The sequence below is a fragment of the Euprymna scolopes genome, chromosome 26, assembly GCF_053919585.1.
Source record: "Euprymna scolopes isolate OS-2025 chromosome 26, ASM5391958v1, whole genome shotgun sequence".
In the NCBI taxonomy this organism is placed as follows: Eukaryota; Metazoa; Mollusca; class Cephalopoda; order Sepiida; family Sepiolidae; genus Euprymna; species Euprymna scolopes.
In genome coordinates, this window is record NC_136507.1 from 72,155,830 (window position 1) to 72,175,817 (window position 19,988).

A 19,988-nucleotide genomic window follows, 5' to 3' on the forward strand; every position below is an offset into this window, starting at 1 on the left:
TATTAAACACCTTATATGCGACAACACAAAGATTACCGACAAACAAAATATCGCAAATAAATTAGCAGAACAATTCTCAATGAACTCATCATCAAAAAACCAAAATAAAAAATTCCAAGCTATAAAGAAAAATGAAGAAAAAATAAAAATAAACTTCAAATCAAAAAATGAAGAAAACTACAATCAATTATTCAACAGTGCAGAACTAGAGGAGGCAATAAACAAATCTCCCGATACAGCAGTCGGCCCCGACGAGATCCATTATCAATTCCTCAAAAAACTACCAAAACCATCACTGGACTACTTATTACAAATTTACAATGAGATATGGATAACTAACAACATTCCAAAAAACTGGAAGCAGGCAACAGTAATCCCAATACCCAAACCAAAAAAAGACCATACAAACCCAACAAACTACCGACCCATTGCACTAACTAGTTGTTTGTGCAAAACTTTTGAAAGAATGATTAACGAAAGATTAAATTGGTACTTGGAAAGCAAAAATCTAATTACAGAAAGCCAGTCGGGTTTCAGGAAAAATAGAAGCCCCACCGATCACTTAATAAAACTGGAAACACGCATAAGAGAAGCATTTGCAAAAAAAGAACATCTAATAGCAATTTTTTTTTGACATGCAAAAGGCGTATGACACCGCTTGGAAATACGGAATCCAAAAAGACCTGTATGAACTAGGACTTAGGGGTAGAATGCCAGAAATTATCAGAAATTTCTTAACAAATAGAAACTTCCAAGTACGGATGGACAACACTTATTCAGTCCAAAAAGATCAAGAAATGGGGGTCCCCCAAGGCAGTATCCTGTCTGTCACCCTCTTCAACATTAAAATAAACAATATCATAAAAAACATAGACCCAGGAATTGAAAATGCCCTATACGTGGACGACCTACTTATATACTACCAATCTAAATATATACAAACAGCCGAACGCAAACTACAACTCTGTCTGAATAAAATAAACAAATGGGCCATAGAAAATGGATTTACATTCTCAGAGGAAAAAACTAAATGCATCCACTTTTGCAAATTACGAAAATTCCACCACGACCCCAACCTGAAACTGGATAACAAGAACATCCCACTTACCGACCAACATAAATATTTAGGTATTATATTTGATAAAAAATTGAACTTTATACCGCATATAAAATATTTAAAAGCAAAATGCCAAAAGACAATGCAATTGATCAAAGTCCTAGCACACACCGATTGGGGTGCAGACAAAGTCACATTATTAAAATTATACCAAACTCTAATCAGATCTAAAATGGACTATGGATGCTTCATCTATGGAGCAGCAAGGAAGTCCTACATAAAAGAACTAAATACAATCCACCATCAAGGATTAAGATTAGCCTTGGGAGCATTTAGAACCTCTCCAGTAGAAAGCCTCTATATAGAGGCCCACGAGCCTCCACTGATTCTAAGACGACAGAAGTTAGCGCTACAATATTACCTAAAGCTGGTATCAAGTCCAACAAATCCTGCATATCAATGTACCCTTCACCCACAATACACACATCTCTTCAACAAGAAAGAAGATATCAAGCCCTACAGCCTCCGGATAAAAAACCTTCTCACAGAAGCCCAAATGGACATTACAAAAATACATAAATATAACAAATCAAAAACTCCACCCTGGATGATCAAACAACCACACATAATATTAAAATTAAATAAATATCCCAAAACGAAAACCCACCCATCAACCTTCCATGAAGAACTACTTATCATCCAGAATACATACAAAGAATATACACAAATTTACACTGACGGATCAAAAGATGGAGATAAAGTAGGATGCGCAGCCATCCACAAAAAAATAAAACTAAAGAAAAGGCTCCCAAACGAATCTTCTATTTTCAGCGCAGAAGCAACAGCCATAGATTTGGCACTGAATATAATAACCAATGATGACCATCAAAAATATATCATATTTACTGACTCACTTTCAATACTCATATCTCTAAAAGAAAAAAAAATGACAAACCCACTTATTACAAAATTGCTAAACAAAATAGATGCCATAACCATGAAAAAAAACATTATCTTTTGCTGGATACCAAGCCATATCGGCATATACATGAATGAACAAGCAGATAAGGCAGCAAAGGAAACTCTGCAACAAAACCACATAAGTGGAAAAATCCCCTATACAGACCTAAAGACTAAAATAAACACATTTTTGAAGAGAAAATGGCAAGAAAACTGGAGCTCATGCACCAAAAACAAACTATTCCAAATAACACCAAATATTGGAACGAGAGACACCAAAAAGTTAACAAGAAAGGAAGAGGTAGTAATGACCAGACTGCGAATAGGTCACACTCACATCACCCACTCACATCTACTAAAAGGGGAGGAGACACCAAACTGTATAACGTGTCAAGAACCCTACACAATACACCATATACTGACAAACTGCATTGACCTTGAACAAATCCGAACAAAGTATTACCAAGAAAAAAATCTGAAAACAATATTAAACAAGATTGATCCCCAAAAAATTATCAATTTTCTGAAAGAAACTAAAATATACTCAAAAATATAAGGAAAGACCCCCCCCCCCCCACAAAAAAAAAAAAAAAACCTTAAGAAGAACAAACCAATATTTAACACAACATAACGAACCTTTCGGCATTAAATGACCCCAAAGTGGTTGATATGCCGTAAAACAAAACAAACAAACAAACAAACAAACCTTCTAGGAACAGTTTTGTGTCACTTTTAGGTCCCCTTATGAAGATTAAAATTAATCTATAACCTTATAAAACTTTGTCTAGAATCCGTAAATGAAAATGTCTTAAAATTTAAGGCTTAAGCTAAAGGGGTTTTAAGAAGAAATTTAAATTCAAGGAAACTTGTTTAATTGGTATCTAACGACTAAAGATAAAGTTCAATGTAAATTAGAAATTTTTTTTTTTTTCTTTTTCAGGCTGTGCGATTAAGTGCTCGAAACATCTTTCAAAATGTGATTACTGTCTACAGTAACGCTGCAGTCACTTGCGGTAAGGCAACAATGATTATTATCACTTGTGATGTTTGTATGACTGTGTAACCAATAACTAAACATGTTCTCACACCTGCAGCTATTCTCTTTCTCTACATATCTACTATCAGACCATGTATGGAGTACTATTATCATATTTGAGCTGATGAATCCCATTTAACAGTTCTTGATAAGGTGCAGGAATGTATCTGTAATCTTCTTCTCTACAACCTCACTCTCACAGATGTGATGTTGCTAGCCTCAGTCTTATTTTTTAAAATACTACAGAATCGGCCAAAAGTCACTTACCCATTTTTGATTTGAAATAACTGTTTCATTTTAACAATTATATGCATGAAATTATAGTTTCATAAAATAAAGGCGATAAACTTTATTTTACCTTAGTAAGCTTGAGAAACTTGTATTGTTAAATGTGAAAAATAACATCCTGCAAATGCCTCCCATTTTCTGCTTCACAAATTTTAGCTCTTTTGGTTACCTCTGCCATAATCTTTTCCAAAGTTTCTCATCCTATTTCTCTTCTGATGCTTTCCTTTAGCTCTATTAAAGATTGGGTTTTGTCAACAAAAACCTTTCCCTTTAGATATCCCTACAAGAAAAGTTGGGGCTAGTGAGATTAGAAGATGGCCAATTGAATTATTGAGCATTGATTTTGATAATAAAATTGTACAATTTTTGTACATTGGATGATACTGAATTTGTCCATAATTAATTTTCAGGATCTGAAAAAATAAAAAAAAATATGAAATTAAAAAGCACTTGGAAATTAAAGTTATTTAAAATTAAAATGGGTCAGTGACTTTTGGCCCACCCTGTGCCATGTGTTCTTCTGAATTGTCGGATCTATTCCCTGTTTCTTTTGTTCCAGCTTGTTTTATTTTTTTTGTCTAGTGGTCTTTATCAATTCTCTATTTTGATGCCTCATTGTAATACAGCCTCTCTATTCCAGTAGATTCTTTCCAAGAACCACAGGCTTGTGGAATTCTCTTTCTGCTGACTGTTTTCTTCCAACTTTGGTTTTTGAAAACTGACGCCAATAAGCATCTCCTATCTTTTCAATGATCATATTCCATTTCTGTTAGCTCCTTACATCAAGTGGCTTTGTTATATATCCATCAGTGTCATATGCTTACATGTATGTATAAATTAACTCCTCATTGTCATTGTGTGTATGTAATTGTCTGTTATAAACTCATCAATGTTCATCTTTTCATGTATGTATAAAAATACAAAGTAACAGTTCAACGGTAATATTTGCACTAAGATAACAATACAGTTCTTTACACAAACAGCAAGCCATCATACCTTTTTTACAGTTTCCAAATTCATTGACACCTCGCCTGTCTTACATCTTAAGTCGTAAACGTGGCATACCAATTATGTTACGAGCTATAAACCAACCCAAGCTTTGCAATGGCACATGACTTGCAGTAAAAAAATTAATGAACAATATCATAGAAGCAACAATCTTGATAGGACCTTTCAAAGGTTAAGATGTCCTCATTCCACACATTCCTATGATTCCCTTGGATACATCATTTCCATTCAGGAGATTGCAATTCCAAATTCGATTGTTGTTTGCAATCACCATCGACAAAGCTCAGGGACAATCTTTACAATGGTGTGGTTTACATCTACACACTGACTGTTTCTCACATGGACAATTTATATTGCGTGTTCAAGAGTCGATAAACCAGAAAATCTATATCTGCTCAGAAAATGGAACAACAAAAAACTGTATCCATAAGTACTGGGAAATTAAGCATATAAGAAACATGCATTTTCTCGTTTTTGGATTTTTTTCCATTTCACCAAATTGAGCCACAGTAATGTGTGGCAGGGTACAGCTAGTATATACAAGTTAAAACAATCAAAAAATATATATATATATATATATATATAATATAAAATATTTAATTTGATATGTATCTATCTTTAATTCAGCATTAATCTATCAATCCGTTTCTATATCTGTTAATCTGTCGGTTTGATTTAATATCTATGGTTAGTTTAATACATATCTACAAGAGCCGTTCCAAAAGTAATGCCTCTTATTCTTTTTATTTATTCTGAATGGATTAGAGGGGATTGCAAATTGTATTGTTATGATGACTGAACTTTTGCATCCATGTACCTGAAGGTTTCATCTCTCTGTTGCAGATATTGACAGTGTAAGAATCTACGAAAGCAACTCCTGTAATGGACATGCATCAGAAGCAGAGATGCATCATTGAATTCCTGGTAATAGTGCATTGAGAATGTTGGTGTCTATGTAGAAAAACTAATTCTGGAACACAAAAAGTTGCTTGTTTTAATGGTACCACTCTCATCTTTGTAGTTCTTCAATTTTTTTAGGTAAAAAAATAGGAGGCTTTACTTTTGGAATGACCCTCATATGACAAAACGTATTCTGGAATGCCCTTGCACCATCATCGTCTGTCGCTGGCAAAAATGCATTGAGAATAGTGATGACTACGTAGAAAAATCAATTTCAGAGCACAAAAGGTCACCAGTTTAAATGGTACCACTTCAGTCTTTGTAGCTCTTCAACTTTTTTAGTTAAAACAAAAAAAAAAAAAGGAGGTTTTACTTTTGGAACCACTTGTATCTATACCAGATAGGAGTGCTTAGATTCCCTGTGCTTAAAGTCAAGCCACAGGTGATTCTTAACTAAGAAATGGAACTCCTATCATTAAAATAAATAAAATATTCCAAGTAAAAAATCATTGTCATTTCACAAGATTCTATGAATAATATAATAATGTGCCCCCCTCCCTTTCCTCAGTAGGGAGGATATTCCACATTCAAGTGTCGTTTTCATTCTCTATTTTAACAATATTTTATTATATTTTCATTGTTTTATGTTTTTTTTATTTTTTGGTTTTCTTTTTCCAGAATGTGAGACCAATTTAGAATTCTTGTGTATTTTGACAACTCGTCTGCTTCAAGACGTCAGCTGGTCCAGTAAAGGTAAATATGGAGCACTTTGCTGCCTTGTAGAGCATCTTGGAGCGGAAACCATCCTGAAGTTGGAACCAAATATTGCCAATTCCATCCTTTTACAAGCAAGAGAACAGCAACTCGCTTCTTATGTAAGCATTAAAATTTTTCAATTTAAATACAGGAAAACAAATCCATGTGTGGCTTCATACTAAATTTACATTTTGGAATTTATGAATGCTTGTAAGAAATTAATTGGAGCATTTTCTGTTTATATGCCTCGATGTGGTTTGGATCCTCAATATGACCTTAAGACATTCAGTGGTGAGGCCTCATTTAGGGAGCTGTGGGGAATGTGGAGTTGCTCCTTAGTAACCATTACTCCCATGACCACTTTGGCCTGGAGTAGTAATATGTTAGGGCATCTGGTGCTACCAAATCAGGCCAGTTTGAAGGTGCTGGCTTCCTGAACAAAAAATATACCAAACATTAATGTTTTTTTCCTTTTCGTTTTGCAAAATTTAATTATGTTCTGCAAAGTCAAAGACTAAACAATTTCTGTCTACAAAACAACCAAACCAAACTCCATTAATAAATATTTCAAGATATAAATAACTTGAAGCATAAAAAACTTTTTTCCAAAATTACTGGATTTGGCATTAAATAACACAAAAATGGTTTATAAAACAAAAACAACCAAAATTAATATGGTTTGAGTGAAGATATAAAAGAGAAAGGATGCGAATGACTAACCATTAATCGGAATTAGAAGATTTTGGGGTATTGGAATCGCAAAAATTGATGCCTATTTTCTGATGCCAAAACGGTTCTTTTGATTGTCTTTTTTTTATTTGATTTTGTTTAAACCAAAATCTTCCATTGATGGTAATAATGATAAAATAATAAATATTTATTGATTTTATAATATCAGTGAAGCTAAAATCGATAGATAATCCTCCACAAGTGTATTTTGATGTTTAGGAAAATATCTGCATATTTAACATGTGTTTTTACGAAAATCAGAGAAAATAACAATCTTACAGTTAAATAATTAGAGATTTCAAAATCGGTAATTGTATCGAAATCAGGAAAAATATTGGAATCGTCCCATCACTAGTATACACATGAATATTATATTTTAATTACTGCTTATGTAAAGACAAATTGAATATATATATATATATATATATATATATATATATATATATATATATATATATTCAATTTGTCTTGACATAAGCAGTAATTTGTTGCTACACAGTCACGAGCATGTTTCGGTCTTGTTTTTAGTAACATATAGTTAAATAATTAGAGATTTATAAAGAATCTGAATCGGTAGTTTAGCACGGAATCGGTAATTGTATCGGAATAAAGAAAAAATATTGGAATCGTCCCATCACTAGTATACACATGAATATTATATTTTAATTACTGCTTATGTAAAGACAAATTGAATATATATATATATATATATATATATATATATATTCAATTTGTCTTTACATAAGCAGTAATTTATTGCTACACAGTCATGAGCATGTTTCGGTCTTGTTTTTAGTAACATATAGTTAAATAATTAGAGATTTATAAAGAATCTGAATCGGTAGTTTAGCACGGAATCGGTAATTGTATCGGAATAAAGAAAAAATATTGGAATCGTCCCATCACTAGTGATTAGTAAGATTGGTGAGAAGAAAATTCTTGTGATGGCAGGACATTTGAGTGATCATGTTTGAAAGACTTTTGAGGGTGGTCAAGAAGGAAGTGGATATTTTGATAAGAGTACAAAAGGAGAAAGAATCTTAGTATTTGGTCTTACCATAGACATGTTAGTTGCAAATGATTTTTTTTTTTTTAAGAAAATGGGAAACCATCTCATTATGCATGAATCTGAAACATCAAAGACTTACGTAGATTATGTGCATAAGAAAAAAAATGAACAGAAAGTTGTCAGTGATGTGAAAGCAATACCTGACAAAGAAATTGTGACATAAGCCACAAGAAGCTTATCTCCAAGAGAAATGTGTTGGAGTTGAAGAATATGTGTAATGTAAATTTTGAGATCAAGTGATGGAGTGTTAGGTTACCTGATTCTCTTTAGGAAATGTTGAAGAAGTGTTACAAAAGTTAATGGATCTGCTATCGGATTAGACTAATGGGTGGACAAAATTGCTTCCAAGACATAAGGTGAAATAAGGAAATTAAGAAGTGTATCAAAGAAAAAACATAAATGGAGTAAGTAGAGAAATGGTTTAGTGAATAAAAAATATGTAGCAGGTGACAAAGAGGACAAGAAGAAGAGTAATCTACAAAGCCAATATGGAGGCTGAGCAAGCAAGGTTTCCAAATATCCTTTTAAATAGTGACTAGAAGAATGAAGTATTCAAGAAAAGTTTAACGGATGGCAAAGACAAATATGGATATTATTAGAGAGAAATGCATTCAAAATGTGCTAGCAATAAATGAACAGAATGCGAGGGATGTTTCACGAAGATCATCTTGAGTGCAGTTTGGAGACAATTGACTCTCTGAACTGAGTACTGAAGAGTACGTTTGCAAAATGTCAAAAACAATCTGATCCATGGACAAGTAAAAAAAGAAAAAGACAGAACTGATGTATTCATATTATTTGACTTTGCATACTTCGGAGAGTTTTGTTGCATGCTTTGAAACAAAATTTTGCAACTTATGTCTTTGACCAATCAGAAACAGCATGCCTGTCTCTATCATTATGTGGTTGATCCATCTCTTTCGTGATCATCCTCTTGATCTTCCTTGAATGAAATCTTTTTTATATGATTTCTTGACATAACTATAGTCTAGTAACTCAGAAGCATGTCCAAACCACGATTTCGGTATTGACCTTAAATATAAGTAGGAATGTACGAAAACTGGGGGAGGGGGGGGGGATAAATTTTTTTTTTTTTTTTTACTTTTATAAATGTATCTCATGTAATATTTTTTAAATCAATGCCTATTTAGATATTTTTTTATATTTATTTACAAATTGTCACAGAAATGACTGAAATATTTTTTAAATGTCTAAAGCATATAAGCATATTTAAAAAAAAGCAAAAAAACAGTTCACTGATATTCTTAACCTATATCTGGTTGGCTCATCTTTTGATCTTTCTTGACTGAAATCTTTGTAACTTAAAATCATGTCCAAACTACATAAATCATTTTTTTTTTAAAATAATAATATTGATCAATCTGTTAATATTTCTGATCTCTGCATTTCTTAGTCTATCTTGCAAAATTATTACAAGGATAGTTCTTAAACATTTAATTTCAAAAATAAGCTTTCTCATGTTCTGCTAGTATCCTCAGCGTTTCACTTGCATATACAACAATAGAAACTATAAATGCATTGTAAATTCCTAACTTTAGCAGCATTCATATGTTATTCCTGCTCCTTACCTTTTCTTTTAGACAGATAATTCTGAAATAATTCAGCCAAGAAACACTAAAGCTTATTTTTTTTTTCTGTTATTTTTTGTATATTGAAATATTATCTCCAGAAAAGGGAAAAAAATTACTTTTGCCTGGATTCACTTTCATCTCCCTATTTTTCACAAAAAGTTTCAAGCTCAGAAGTAGAGACTTTCAATTCATCGAAGACAACAGCAACAAGTGTGGTGTCACCAAAATATATTATTTATAATTGTTCATTTGCTTATTTTTCTATTTCATTTATTTTGTTGATGAAGACTCAAATAGCAAAGCTAATATTTATGTCCACATTTGGCTAATAATTCTTTTTTGCTTTCTTTAATTATTCAATTTGGTGTCCCATCTTGGAACAAGTATTCCAACTAGTTTTTAAATGCATATTCTCCACAAGAGGCTTTATATGTCCATTATTTTATCATTCTTCAGTTTGAAATATTTTCATTGCTAAATGCTTAAATTGAATCGACTTATTTTAGAAGTGTCCAAGCATCTCATTTTATCCATCATTCAATCTGCTATGCTTGTTAGAAATAGGATTTTCTTTAGCTTGTAACACTTCAGTGTGAAGGAGTGATACTTGTACAGTTTAATCAAGACATTATAAAATGAATATATTGAAAAAAAGTTATATTGTACATATCCGTTTTGGACTGAAGATCTCCAGAAAAAAGAAATTCACTTAATTTGATTGAGTAGTTTTTGTTTTTTTTTTGTTTTTTACAGCAGAAAAACATACTTTTATGACAGCACACTCAAGGTAATCATGTTTGGATTTTTAGAACACGCTACAGGAAGATAACTCAGTCTAAAGCACAGACACCCCTCTCCCCATGTTAAATCATAGCTTTTCTTGCTAAAAATCGAAACATGGCTATTTTTTTATTAATATCATAACAAATTGTTTTTTCACTGTAAAAAGAAAACTATTTGATCAAATTAAGTGAAAAAAATTTTTTTCAGGGAACTTCATTCCATAACGGATACGTATATGACGAGATCCCTGGCGACACCAGATGATCTTGCTTTTCAAATAGAGGATGAGGTCTGGGGGGGGGGACATACTGACACTTGGTCAAGGAAAAACAGATGTTTATGAGAGAAGAAATAGTGAATATTTCGATGGGAAATAAATAAATAAATAAATATGATAATGAGATTCTCGAGTTGGCAGAAAAAGCAATACAGGGTCATTTTATGGTTTAGGTTAGAACAACAATTCAAATTATTAAAGAAACAAGATTCTATTGAAAGGTACGTGGGGGGGATGCGGTCTTACTGGCCGACACCTATAGGAAGTTAGGGTCAGAAAGGGCAATACAGACTCGCCAGCCGAAAATGGTTGACTCATGGAGATAAATAGTTGTCGCTTATCACATCAGGGCCGGGGTGGGGTCTTTAAGAGAAAGACAAACGAGAATTTGTTCCAATATAATGGCTGTTAAAAATCTGTTAACAACGAAGAGGTTGTTTTTAAAACCCTGTGGAGTGACATGGTCGATCTGGAGGTGACTAAATTATTGATAAGTAACACCTCAGTGCAATGAGGGTTAAAAATTGGTATAGATAAAAGCCGAGAGAAGGAGTAGAAATTAGGGAAACAAGAGAGAGAGAGGAAATTTAAAAGAGGAAAAAGGAAAGGGAATACAAATTGATACAATAAAAGAAGAGAGGGAGAGGAAAGGAAAGAGAGAAAGAGTGATTCCAAAAAGGTGGGAGGAGGAATAACTGTTTTGATAAAAACAAGACACTTGGCTAATTGGCGTCTTTTTTCGCTGATTCCTCCCCGAGGACTGACGGTGGATGAAAAACGGAGAGCTTGGTAAAGGAAACAAAACTGCCAGCCCCCCTAAGTTGCATGACTAGGCAGTGTGTAACTATTATATTGTAAAGTCAAAGACAATAATTAATTCTGTGTTAACCAATTAAGTTTTGACTTTCTTTTCTTTGATTGGAACGCCGTTGTGAATGCAATATATTTCTCCGATAGCCCAGGTGACGGTTGGAAGCTGATTTGAAAGCAGAACCGGGGTTGGATGAAGGAGACCGACGACGACCCGAAGACGAATTCGACCACTAGACGAAACCACGGGTGACGCTACAGGTATCGGCTACGGGTGCATTTCACTCACGAGCCTATGCACCTGAGCTGAGCTGCACGGAGGCGTTACACGTACAATATAACTTTTTTTCAATATTTTCATTTTTTTAATGTCTTGATTAAACTATATAAGTACTGAAGGATTTTCTTACGTTTGAAATAGGATTTTCTTAATAAATGCATAGATTTAATGGATGCATCTTAAGAATGAATTTGTTCTTGTTACAATATTAAATGTTTTTGCTTTTGAGTATTTTCAATTCTGGTCTCTAGAACTTATTCAAGGTTTCAAATGTGTCTGAGATTGGAATTCTACATCTTGAGCCACATGTTCTGTATTCCATTCTTAGAATTAATTTTTAAGATATATGCACAACTTATTTGAATTAAATCCCTTTTCTACTTGTTTAGGCGAGTGAATTATATGAAAAATTAATTTTGAAACACAAAGACGAACTATGGCAAACTGAAAGCAAAGATGATATTAAAGAAGAGACTCAGACTAGTAAAACAAAATCTGTAATGAAAGAACTGACTGGTCAGTCTTGGGATGTTTGGTGTCAACTGTGGATACAGCCAGTGATTCATCTATTATGCACAGAACCTGCTGATTCCAACCTAAATGTACATATTACAGAGGTAAGTCTGCTTTTAATTTGAACCGAGAAATAAACCCAGTTTAGATTGGGAGCAATAACTTCAAATAATCTGAACAATAATCACACCAATTATCATTAGATCACTGAAATTAAGAGACATTGAGCCTGGCCAATACAAAATATGTGACCATTGAGAAATGCTATATATCATCTCCTTTAACTGGAATGTACATGCTGAGTAGGGAGTGCATGTGAACTTGTATTTCCCATAAACTTCTACTTTCATTGGATTTTAGAATGCCCGACACTGGGTGAAAATCATAGAAATATAAGTGGTATTAATGGTTATTCGAACCCTAACTCAAAGTTTAATGCAGATTTTTTTATCAAATACTAGCAGTTCAGCTCGGCTTTGCTCTGGCTGCATGTACTGTTCATAACTTTAAAAAGTTTGACTCATATCCAGGTAACCTACATCTAAAATTTCAAGTGTTTGGACCCAAAATTGGCAGAGGAGTTTAGTAGAGTTTGCAAAGGTCAACTCTTTTAACTTTGATCTCTAAGCAACCAAATTTTCACCCAAAAACTGATCAAAAAGCTTGCTGCATGTGTGAATACCTTTATGTAAAATTTCAAATGTTTAGACCCAAAATTAGCTGAATAGTTTGCTAGAGACTGCAAAGGTTAAATTTTTTGAACTTTGAATCCTTGGCAGCCAAATTTTCAGCCAATAACCAAATAAAAATCTTGCCCTATGTCTGAATACATTTTATGTAAAATTTCAAATATATAGACTAAAAATTGGCTGAGTAATTTGGTAGAAACTGCAGAGGTCAAATTTTTTTTTTTTAACTTTGATCCCAATTATGACCCCTTAACATTTGTTTTGGTCTCAAATCAAAAGGAGCACTCTGGTCAGTAACAAAAATAAAAATAGTATCAGTCATAAAGGATTTCTCCTCCATTAACCGAGACCAAAAAAAGTGTAGTGCAGCATCTGAAGAACAGATGCTACACTTTGATCCTGGCCTGAAGGCCAAGAACAACAGAAAAAAAGCAAGCCTTTTTTTCATTATTTTTGTTTTTTATTATAAGGGAAATTCTGTACAAGTACCTAAACGTAGTCTCCCTTTAAAACTTCATTTTAATTTTTATCCCTTTGAAAGTATTATTACTTACAAAGTAAAATAACTATTCACAGAAGTAGTGTTTTAATTCTGACAAGTTTTTATTTAAAACTGACTGTTAATTTGACTACAAATTATTAAAACTGTTTTAATTATAAAATAAAATACATTTATAAGCCAAATTACAATGCAATATTATGAAAATAAATATTAATTTGTTTTAAAATTAATATTTTGGTGATAGACGACATTCTCAGAATTTTATACTTTTTTTTTTACTTGCAATGATGTTAAATTGAAGAAAGAAAAAAAAAAAAAAAAAACAGTAAAGAATCCGTGTGTTGTCCGTCGGTGGTGTTTTTTTTAAATGCTGGAAGAATACACTTGGTGCACGTGATATGAAAGTCAGTTGTGTTTTCTATGGTTTTAATTTTAAACAATCAAATATCTTTATTTTCATAATATTTTATTGTAATTTGGCTTATAAACATACTTTATACGTGTTTTATTTCAATATTTAAAGTTTCTGGATATGACCTTAAACTATAACCGATGGTGAGGCCCCAACTTGCGGGCTTTGGGGAGTGTGGAGCCACCCTTTAATTGCCATTGCTCCCAGGTCCACTCTGACTCGTGGTGGTAGTACCTGTAAGGGTCCCAACTATGGGTTAAATAGAAACTGATTTGAAAAAAAAAAACAAATATATTCTGTTAAAAAATTTTCTTCAAAATAACTGGATTTGGCATCAAATAACCTGAAAAGGGTTGATATGCCATAAAACAACCAACCAACCATCAATATTTAAACAGTGCTTATATTCCGGAAAACACAACTCTGACTGTTTTAATTGTTTTTTGTTTTTTTTCTTTCTTTCTTTTCTAGTACATTCTCCCAAAACTGTTGAAGAGCAGCCGCCATGTCTTGAGCTATATGCTTAGCATTATTTGGCCAACTAATCAAGCTCAAGGTAATCTTTCTTCATATTATTTCTTATTCACTAAGAAATCTCAGACAAATCACTGGCAAAAGGTCAAAAGGTAGGTAGTGTTCACTAGGATCTGAGTGACAATAAATCTCCTTAGATTTTAAGTACTTTCAACTTTGTATGCTCACTGTTGCAAATCATTCTGCTTTTTTGCTGATAATATGGCACTGCTATTGTCGAGATTTTGCAACTACCATATATTCTTCGACTCTTTAAGCCCTCTTCGTGCCCTATGTTGTTTTTTAAAGTCTGCCAAAGAAAGCTAGAGATAAGCCGAAGTGTAAAAGTCGTCCAAAGGATTTGCTAACTCAAGAAAACAGAAAAACACATTGTTATGAACAACCAACAACGAAATTTATTGAGACACGTTATTGTCTGAGAAAGTTGAGCAATGGTCAATGGCATTAATAGTGGAAGATGGTGGATATGACAATGGCAAAAGTCGGTTGAACTGATTCTTGAGCAATGAACCAAGTTGATTTTCAATTTAATTTTTCCCAGTTTATGGGTCAAAATCTTGACTAATCAGCTTTTGATTAGTCAGTCAATGGCTTAATGGCACAACAACGAAGGAGAGTCAAGAGAAAATGCCCCTTCTCCTAATGCATAATTATTTGGCCAATATTTAATTGACCAATAATTTTGCACCACAATCTCTAGAAGGGGTGATGAGGAAAACACCCATTTTCTCGATTTGCATTGATTGGTCAGACTTGACTGGCTAAGGGCTAGTGCTGTGATTATTGTTTTAGGCAACCATTTTTTTTTTTTTTATTTACCGGACTGCTTGATCAAAATTCAAGGTCTTTCAATATCATTTTCTATCAAAAATAAAAATGTTTTTTGATATTTTCGTTTCTGATATCTGTGTATCTTATTTAATAGTTTTGAGTTTTGGTATTAGTTTTAAAGATCAAACCCTTGACTTAATTTTACAATATCTTTTACCTCATCAAATATTGTTTTTTTACACTGCATTAAAAAAATCAGTGATATATAAAATAATATTTGCCAGTAATTCTTATGAATTTAAAATTTAATATCTTGTTTGGCACTAAAAATGATAGTGCCATAGTAATAGCCGTTAACTTTCTTGGAAATTATCATGACAATAAGTTTTCAGGATTTGGTTTTCATCGGACTACACATGTGAGAATCTGTTGTCTGTAGTGTGTATAAACCCTTATACACCTGTTGTCAACGTGAACTTCGGTGATTGATCATCTGTGGATACAATCACTTGGACACCAATGTTTAGTTTTTATTAATAGAGACAACTTAAAACATTCACGAGCAGGATGAGAGATATCTGGATTAAACAAATGTGAGCAGTCATTCAGATAAGGAGAGAGGGGAGAGAGAGAAGTAGACAGGCAAATATATAAACAGTTTTAACATTAAATTAAGACAAATTTAACATTGAAAAGAGAAAAAATTTCCCTTTTCTCAAAGTCACGTCTTTTCACCAACTTCTGTTAACAAGAGGTTAAGCTCTAACCTATCAACCAATCACTGTTCCATTTAACTAACGTTTTTCGTTATGTAAAATAAATGCAACCATGTACGACAAACATTAAACCAAAATTGGTTTTCTTCAAAACATTGTCTTTAGAAATGTTATTTCTATTTTTTTTTTTTTATTATTATATTTTGGCTTGCATATCGAAGAGAAAAAAAAAAAAAAAAAAAAGGCTGGCTGTAGTGTGTGCTTACTTTTAGTTTACGGATGGTAAAATAGTGTTTTCTCCTTAATTTTAGATTCAAGTCATGTGGTTTATGAGAACTTGGGTGCCCTACTGACTTGTTTAAGACGAGCAAAATCTCTGGGACTTTTATACCAACTCCAAAGAGCAAACAATGAAAACAACATCCTCTGTTGGAATCGGTTCATCCCTTTTTCGGTATTGACTCATGCCTTAACACATTTAAAAAGTCAAGTAAGTAATATTTCTCATTTTATGTATATAATGTGTGTATATTATATGTGTGTGTGTGTGTGTGTGTGTTTTTGAATCATTTTAGCCTACCGATTCGATACGGTGGGGATAAAATGTGGAAGCCTCTGTGTTGCTTAATTGTCATAAATATATTTTTATAACTTATATATATTTATATAAAACTAGCAGGGTTGCTCGGAGTTGCTCAGGTGTTTTGAGATGTTTGGGTGGGTGGTGGTAGATCAAAGCAAAATGGAAACTAAAGAATAAATGAAGTAATAACCCTGTATAAATATTAAAAAAAAAAAAAGGTGTTAAATTTCTTTAAAAAATCACAAAAAAAAAAAAAACAGCGAACATGATGGAACAGAAAAAAAAAGTTTTGGGAAGGAGGTAGGCTTGAACCCGAAGCCTTAAGGTTAATAGTCTGATAGCATGACGCTACGAAGGCAGGGACTTGAGAACAGCTGATAATAAACGTTTAAAAACGCAGGTAGTGTAACGTCAACGTATGGTTTTCTAGGTCAAACACTACGCCGTAGTAGTAGTAGTAGTAGTAATAGTAGAGAAAATGAATTCACAGCGCGAATTTTGTAACATAAAAGTCGCTGAAATAAAAAATATTTACGTTGTTTCGTAAATCGTAAATATTATGATCTAAAGGAGTATATAAAAAGTTCTAAGACATAGTACCCCGCCCCCGAAGAACTCCCCGAAGATAGATATATATATATATATATATATATATAGAGAGAGAGAGAGAGATTATGAAAATATATTTATCATGAGGCTGAAATGATTCTAAGCTATATAGATTTTTTTTTTTTTTTTTTACACGGTGGTCACCACTTATCAAGGCCCGGAAGCCACTCAGGGATAAGGGTTATTGCAAGTACAGTACGTTAGTGTGGAGATTTGATGAAGTGTTTACTTAAGGGGGCGGTTCATTAGGAAGATATAGATATTTATATATGTAAACACACTAGCAGTATCTGGCATTGTCCAGATTTTTACTTTCATTTTGTTTTGCCTTTTTTTAACTACACCATTTTTTTTTTTTTTTTTTTTTATCAAATTATTATTTAATTATTATTATTGTTACTATATAGCTTTGTCATTAAATTATTAATCAAATCAAATTGTTATAAAACTCTAATTTTGTCAAGATAATGTTTGAATTCCACTAAAATTATTGGATGTAAATAAGTTCCAAAACTTTCAATCTTTTAATAGATGAGAATTTAAGAATTATAAAACCAGATTAAGTTGCATTTTATATTAGTCCCTCCCTTCCTCCTACTGTTTCCTTGTATCAGTAAGAAAACTTAAAAGTCTCAAAACATAACTGTGTTAAGTAGTGTTCGAATTATAATTTATTAAAAATAGATTATTTTTAGATACAAACCATCTCAAATGTTAAAGAAACAAATTTAAATTGATGCTCAATAAACACATAATATATCTACATATTAATGAAGAAACTGGTTTTAATTTATCTATTAGATAATGTATGTAGTTTGCATATTTGGTATATTCGTTGAAGTTTCTTGGGAATTTGTTGTTCATCAGCGGTCCACAATCGCATGTATATCCCAGTTGGGGGAGATTTTAAGGCACCAAACGTTCACCTTTCACATCTTCCGATTCTGTTTGAAATGGTATTGTGATGAGAATGCATGGGGCCGGAGCTTGGCTGGCAGAGGTGATCTTGTTGCACATGCTTTTTGGACTATTTTGGAGATCAGCAGGAGCGCTTCCCTACTGACCAGCCCAGGCATACCAAACCTTTTTAGTATTTTTTGTGCCAGATAGATAAAGAACTGGTAGCACTCAATGCATCCAATGGTTGGAGAAAGCAACGAGGTGGCCAACTCAAGACAGAGCTCACAGCGGTAAAGGTAGATATCGAACTCATATCCAGTCTTTGCGTTTTTGGTTTCCGACACTGGAATCGTGAATGGCTAGATCATGCTGCTGATCAATGAGCATTGACACATGATGCGATTAACATTGGAACCGGCTCATCCCACCCCGAATGAACGCTACTATAAATCAAGTAATATCTGTATACATGTTTGCATAAGTATTACCGTTATCAAATGAACCAATTAATTATTCTGCGCATCTGGAAATAGGAAAATCACAAAAAGAAAAATGCCACTCATACTGCACTTACGAAGAGGGATCACCTTTAGCTGACATTAATTTTTCCACTTTTCCAATTAGACTGCAGTGAAATGAATGGTAAATTTGTATAATTCAAATCTCTTGCTTTGTGAACAATGTGTAAAGCTGTTCATATTTCGTTATCGTCCCTTATTGAATACTAGCGGGGGTACCCGGCGTTTCCCATGTGTTTGGGGGTGGGGGGGTGTATGTAGGAGAGGGTGACCCTGTTTTAATATTATAAAAAAAAAACACGATGTTAAGAAAAATTGAAAAAAAACAATACAAAGCAAAACAGCGAACAAACGTAAAAAAAAAAAAAAAAAAAAAGGAAAAAAAAGGTGTAAAAGAGGAAAAAAAGTTTAGGTAGAAAGACAGACTCGAACCCAAAACATTGAGGCTAAGGCAGAAAAAAAAATGCCCAACACGTTACCCTTACGCCAAAGAGACATACACTTAATAACGGATAAAATTAAACCTTTAAAAACACTTGCAGGTGGTTTAAACTAATGCGAACGTTTTCTAGGTCAAACATGACGTCATAGTAGCAGGAGCAGAGAAAATGAAGGAACGATTTTTTCGGCACCCCTCCCTGTACAAAACTGATGATTTTAGGGTGAAGGAATTAATGTTTTTGCCCAATTTTTCAATATTTGTCAGGCGAAGGTTGGACTTTAAAATGATACCTATCTGGTGAAAATCTGTGACCCGTGTCGAAAGTTTTTGCGAGACATACAAACACACATACATGCATACATACATACATACATACATACAAACATTTTTGCTTTTATATATATAGAAGATAAGTTTGGGCACTTGTACAGTTTAATCAAGACATTAAAAAAATGAAAATATCGAAAAAAGCTTATATTGTACATATCCATTTTGGACTGAAAATCTCCGAAAAAAAATTATATTGAATACTAGCTGTACCCTGCCACGCGTTGCAGTGGCTCAATTTGGTGTAATGGAAAAATTTAATAAAAGAGAAAATGCATGTTTCTTATATTAGTACAGCAATCCACTGCAAAAAGTGAAAAAGAAGGCGAAACTGAAAAAAATGGTGCTCTTGCAGAATTTGATCTGGATCCTCGAGAGTTTCTGTCAATCATTCATGTTTTGGACTTGACCAACAATCAGTGGATGAAGCCGAACGTAGAAAAAATGTTGAAACGCTAAATGCTTTTTTTTTTTTTTTGTTGTTTTAAAAAATGTGATTTAGTAATTAATATTTGGTTGATGGTGGGGGGAGGGGGGGTTACTATACACAGATTCGAAAAAGTCGTCCAAAAACAAATAAATGAAAGCAAAGGTAAGGTAATTTACGTTTCTACCTAATTGGATAATTGTTTAGTGTTTTTATGTAATGTAAAATGTTTAATTGGCTCAAAAAACAGAAATGGTCGCGAATTCTGTTGAATACGTTAAGTTTGGGAAAGTAAGTTGAAAACTAAAAACTATACAAAACAGTGTCTGAAACTCACCGAACATATGTTACCATGACATAGGCTGGCATAATGGATAGGTTTCTGACAGTATTTTGTATAGTTTTTTTAGTTTTAACTCACTTTCTTTGACTTAAAGTAATCAACAGTGTCCACCACCATTTGTAGCTTTCAAATACACCAATAAACACTGTTTTTCGAG

At 33.0% G+C, this 19,988-nt stretch overlaps 1 protein-coding gene across 1 annotated transcript in view; it reads left to right on the plus strand.

The window, feature by feature from the left end:
* Positions 1–19,988, plus strand: part of LOC145248170 (tRNA (32-2'-O)-methyltransferase regulator THADA-like) — a 165,857-nt gene that overhangs the window by 56,042 nt on the left and 89,827 nt on the right. Inside the window, exons 12-16 of the mRNA XM_080110009.1 lie at positions 2,958–3,030; positions 5,928–6,124; positions 11,935–12,162; positions 14,133–14,217; positions 15,994–16,172. Coding sequence (XP_079966135.1) covers positions 2,958–3,030; positions 5,928–6,124; positions 11,935–12,162; positions 14,133–14,217; positions 15,994–16,172 — 762 coding nt within the window. The remainder of the gene's footprint in view (positions 1–2,957; positions 3,031–5,927; positions 6,125–11,934; positions 12,163–14,132; positions 14,218–15,993; positions 16,173–19,988) is intronic.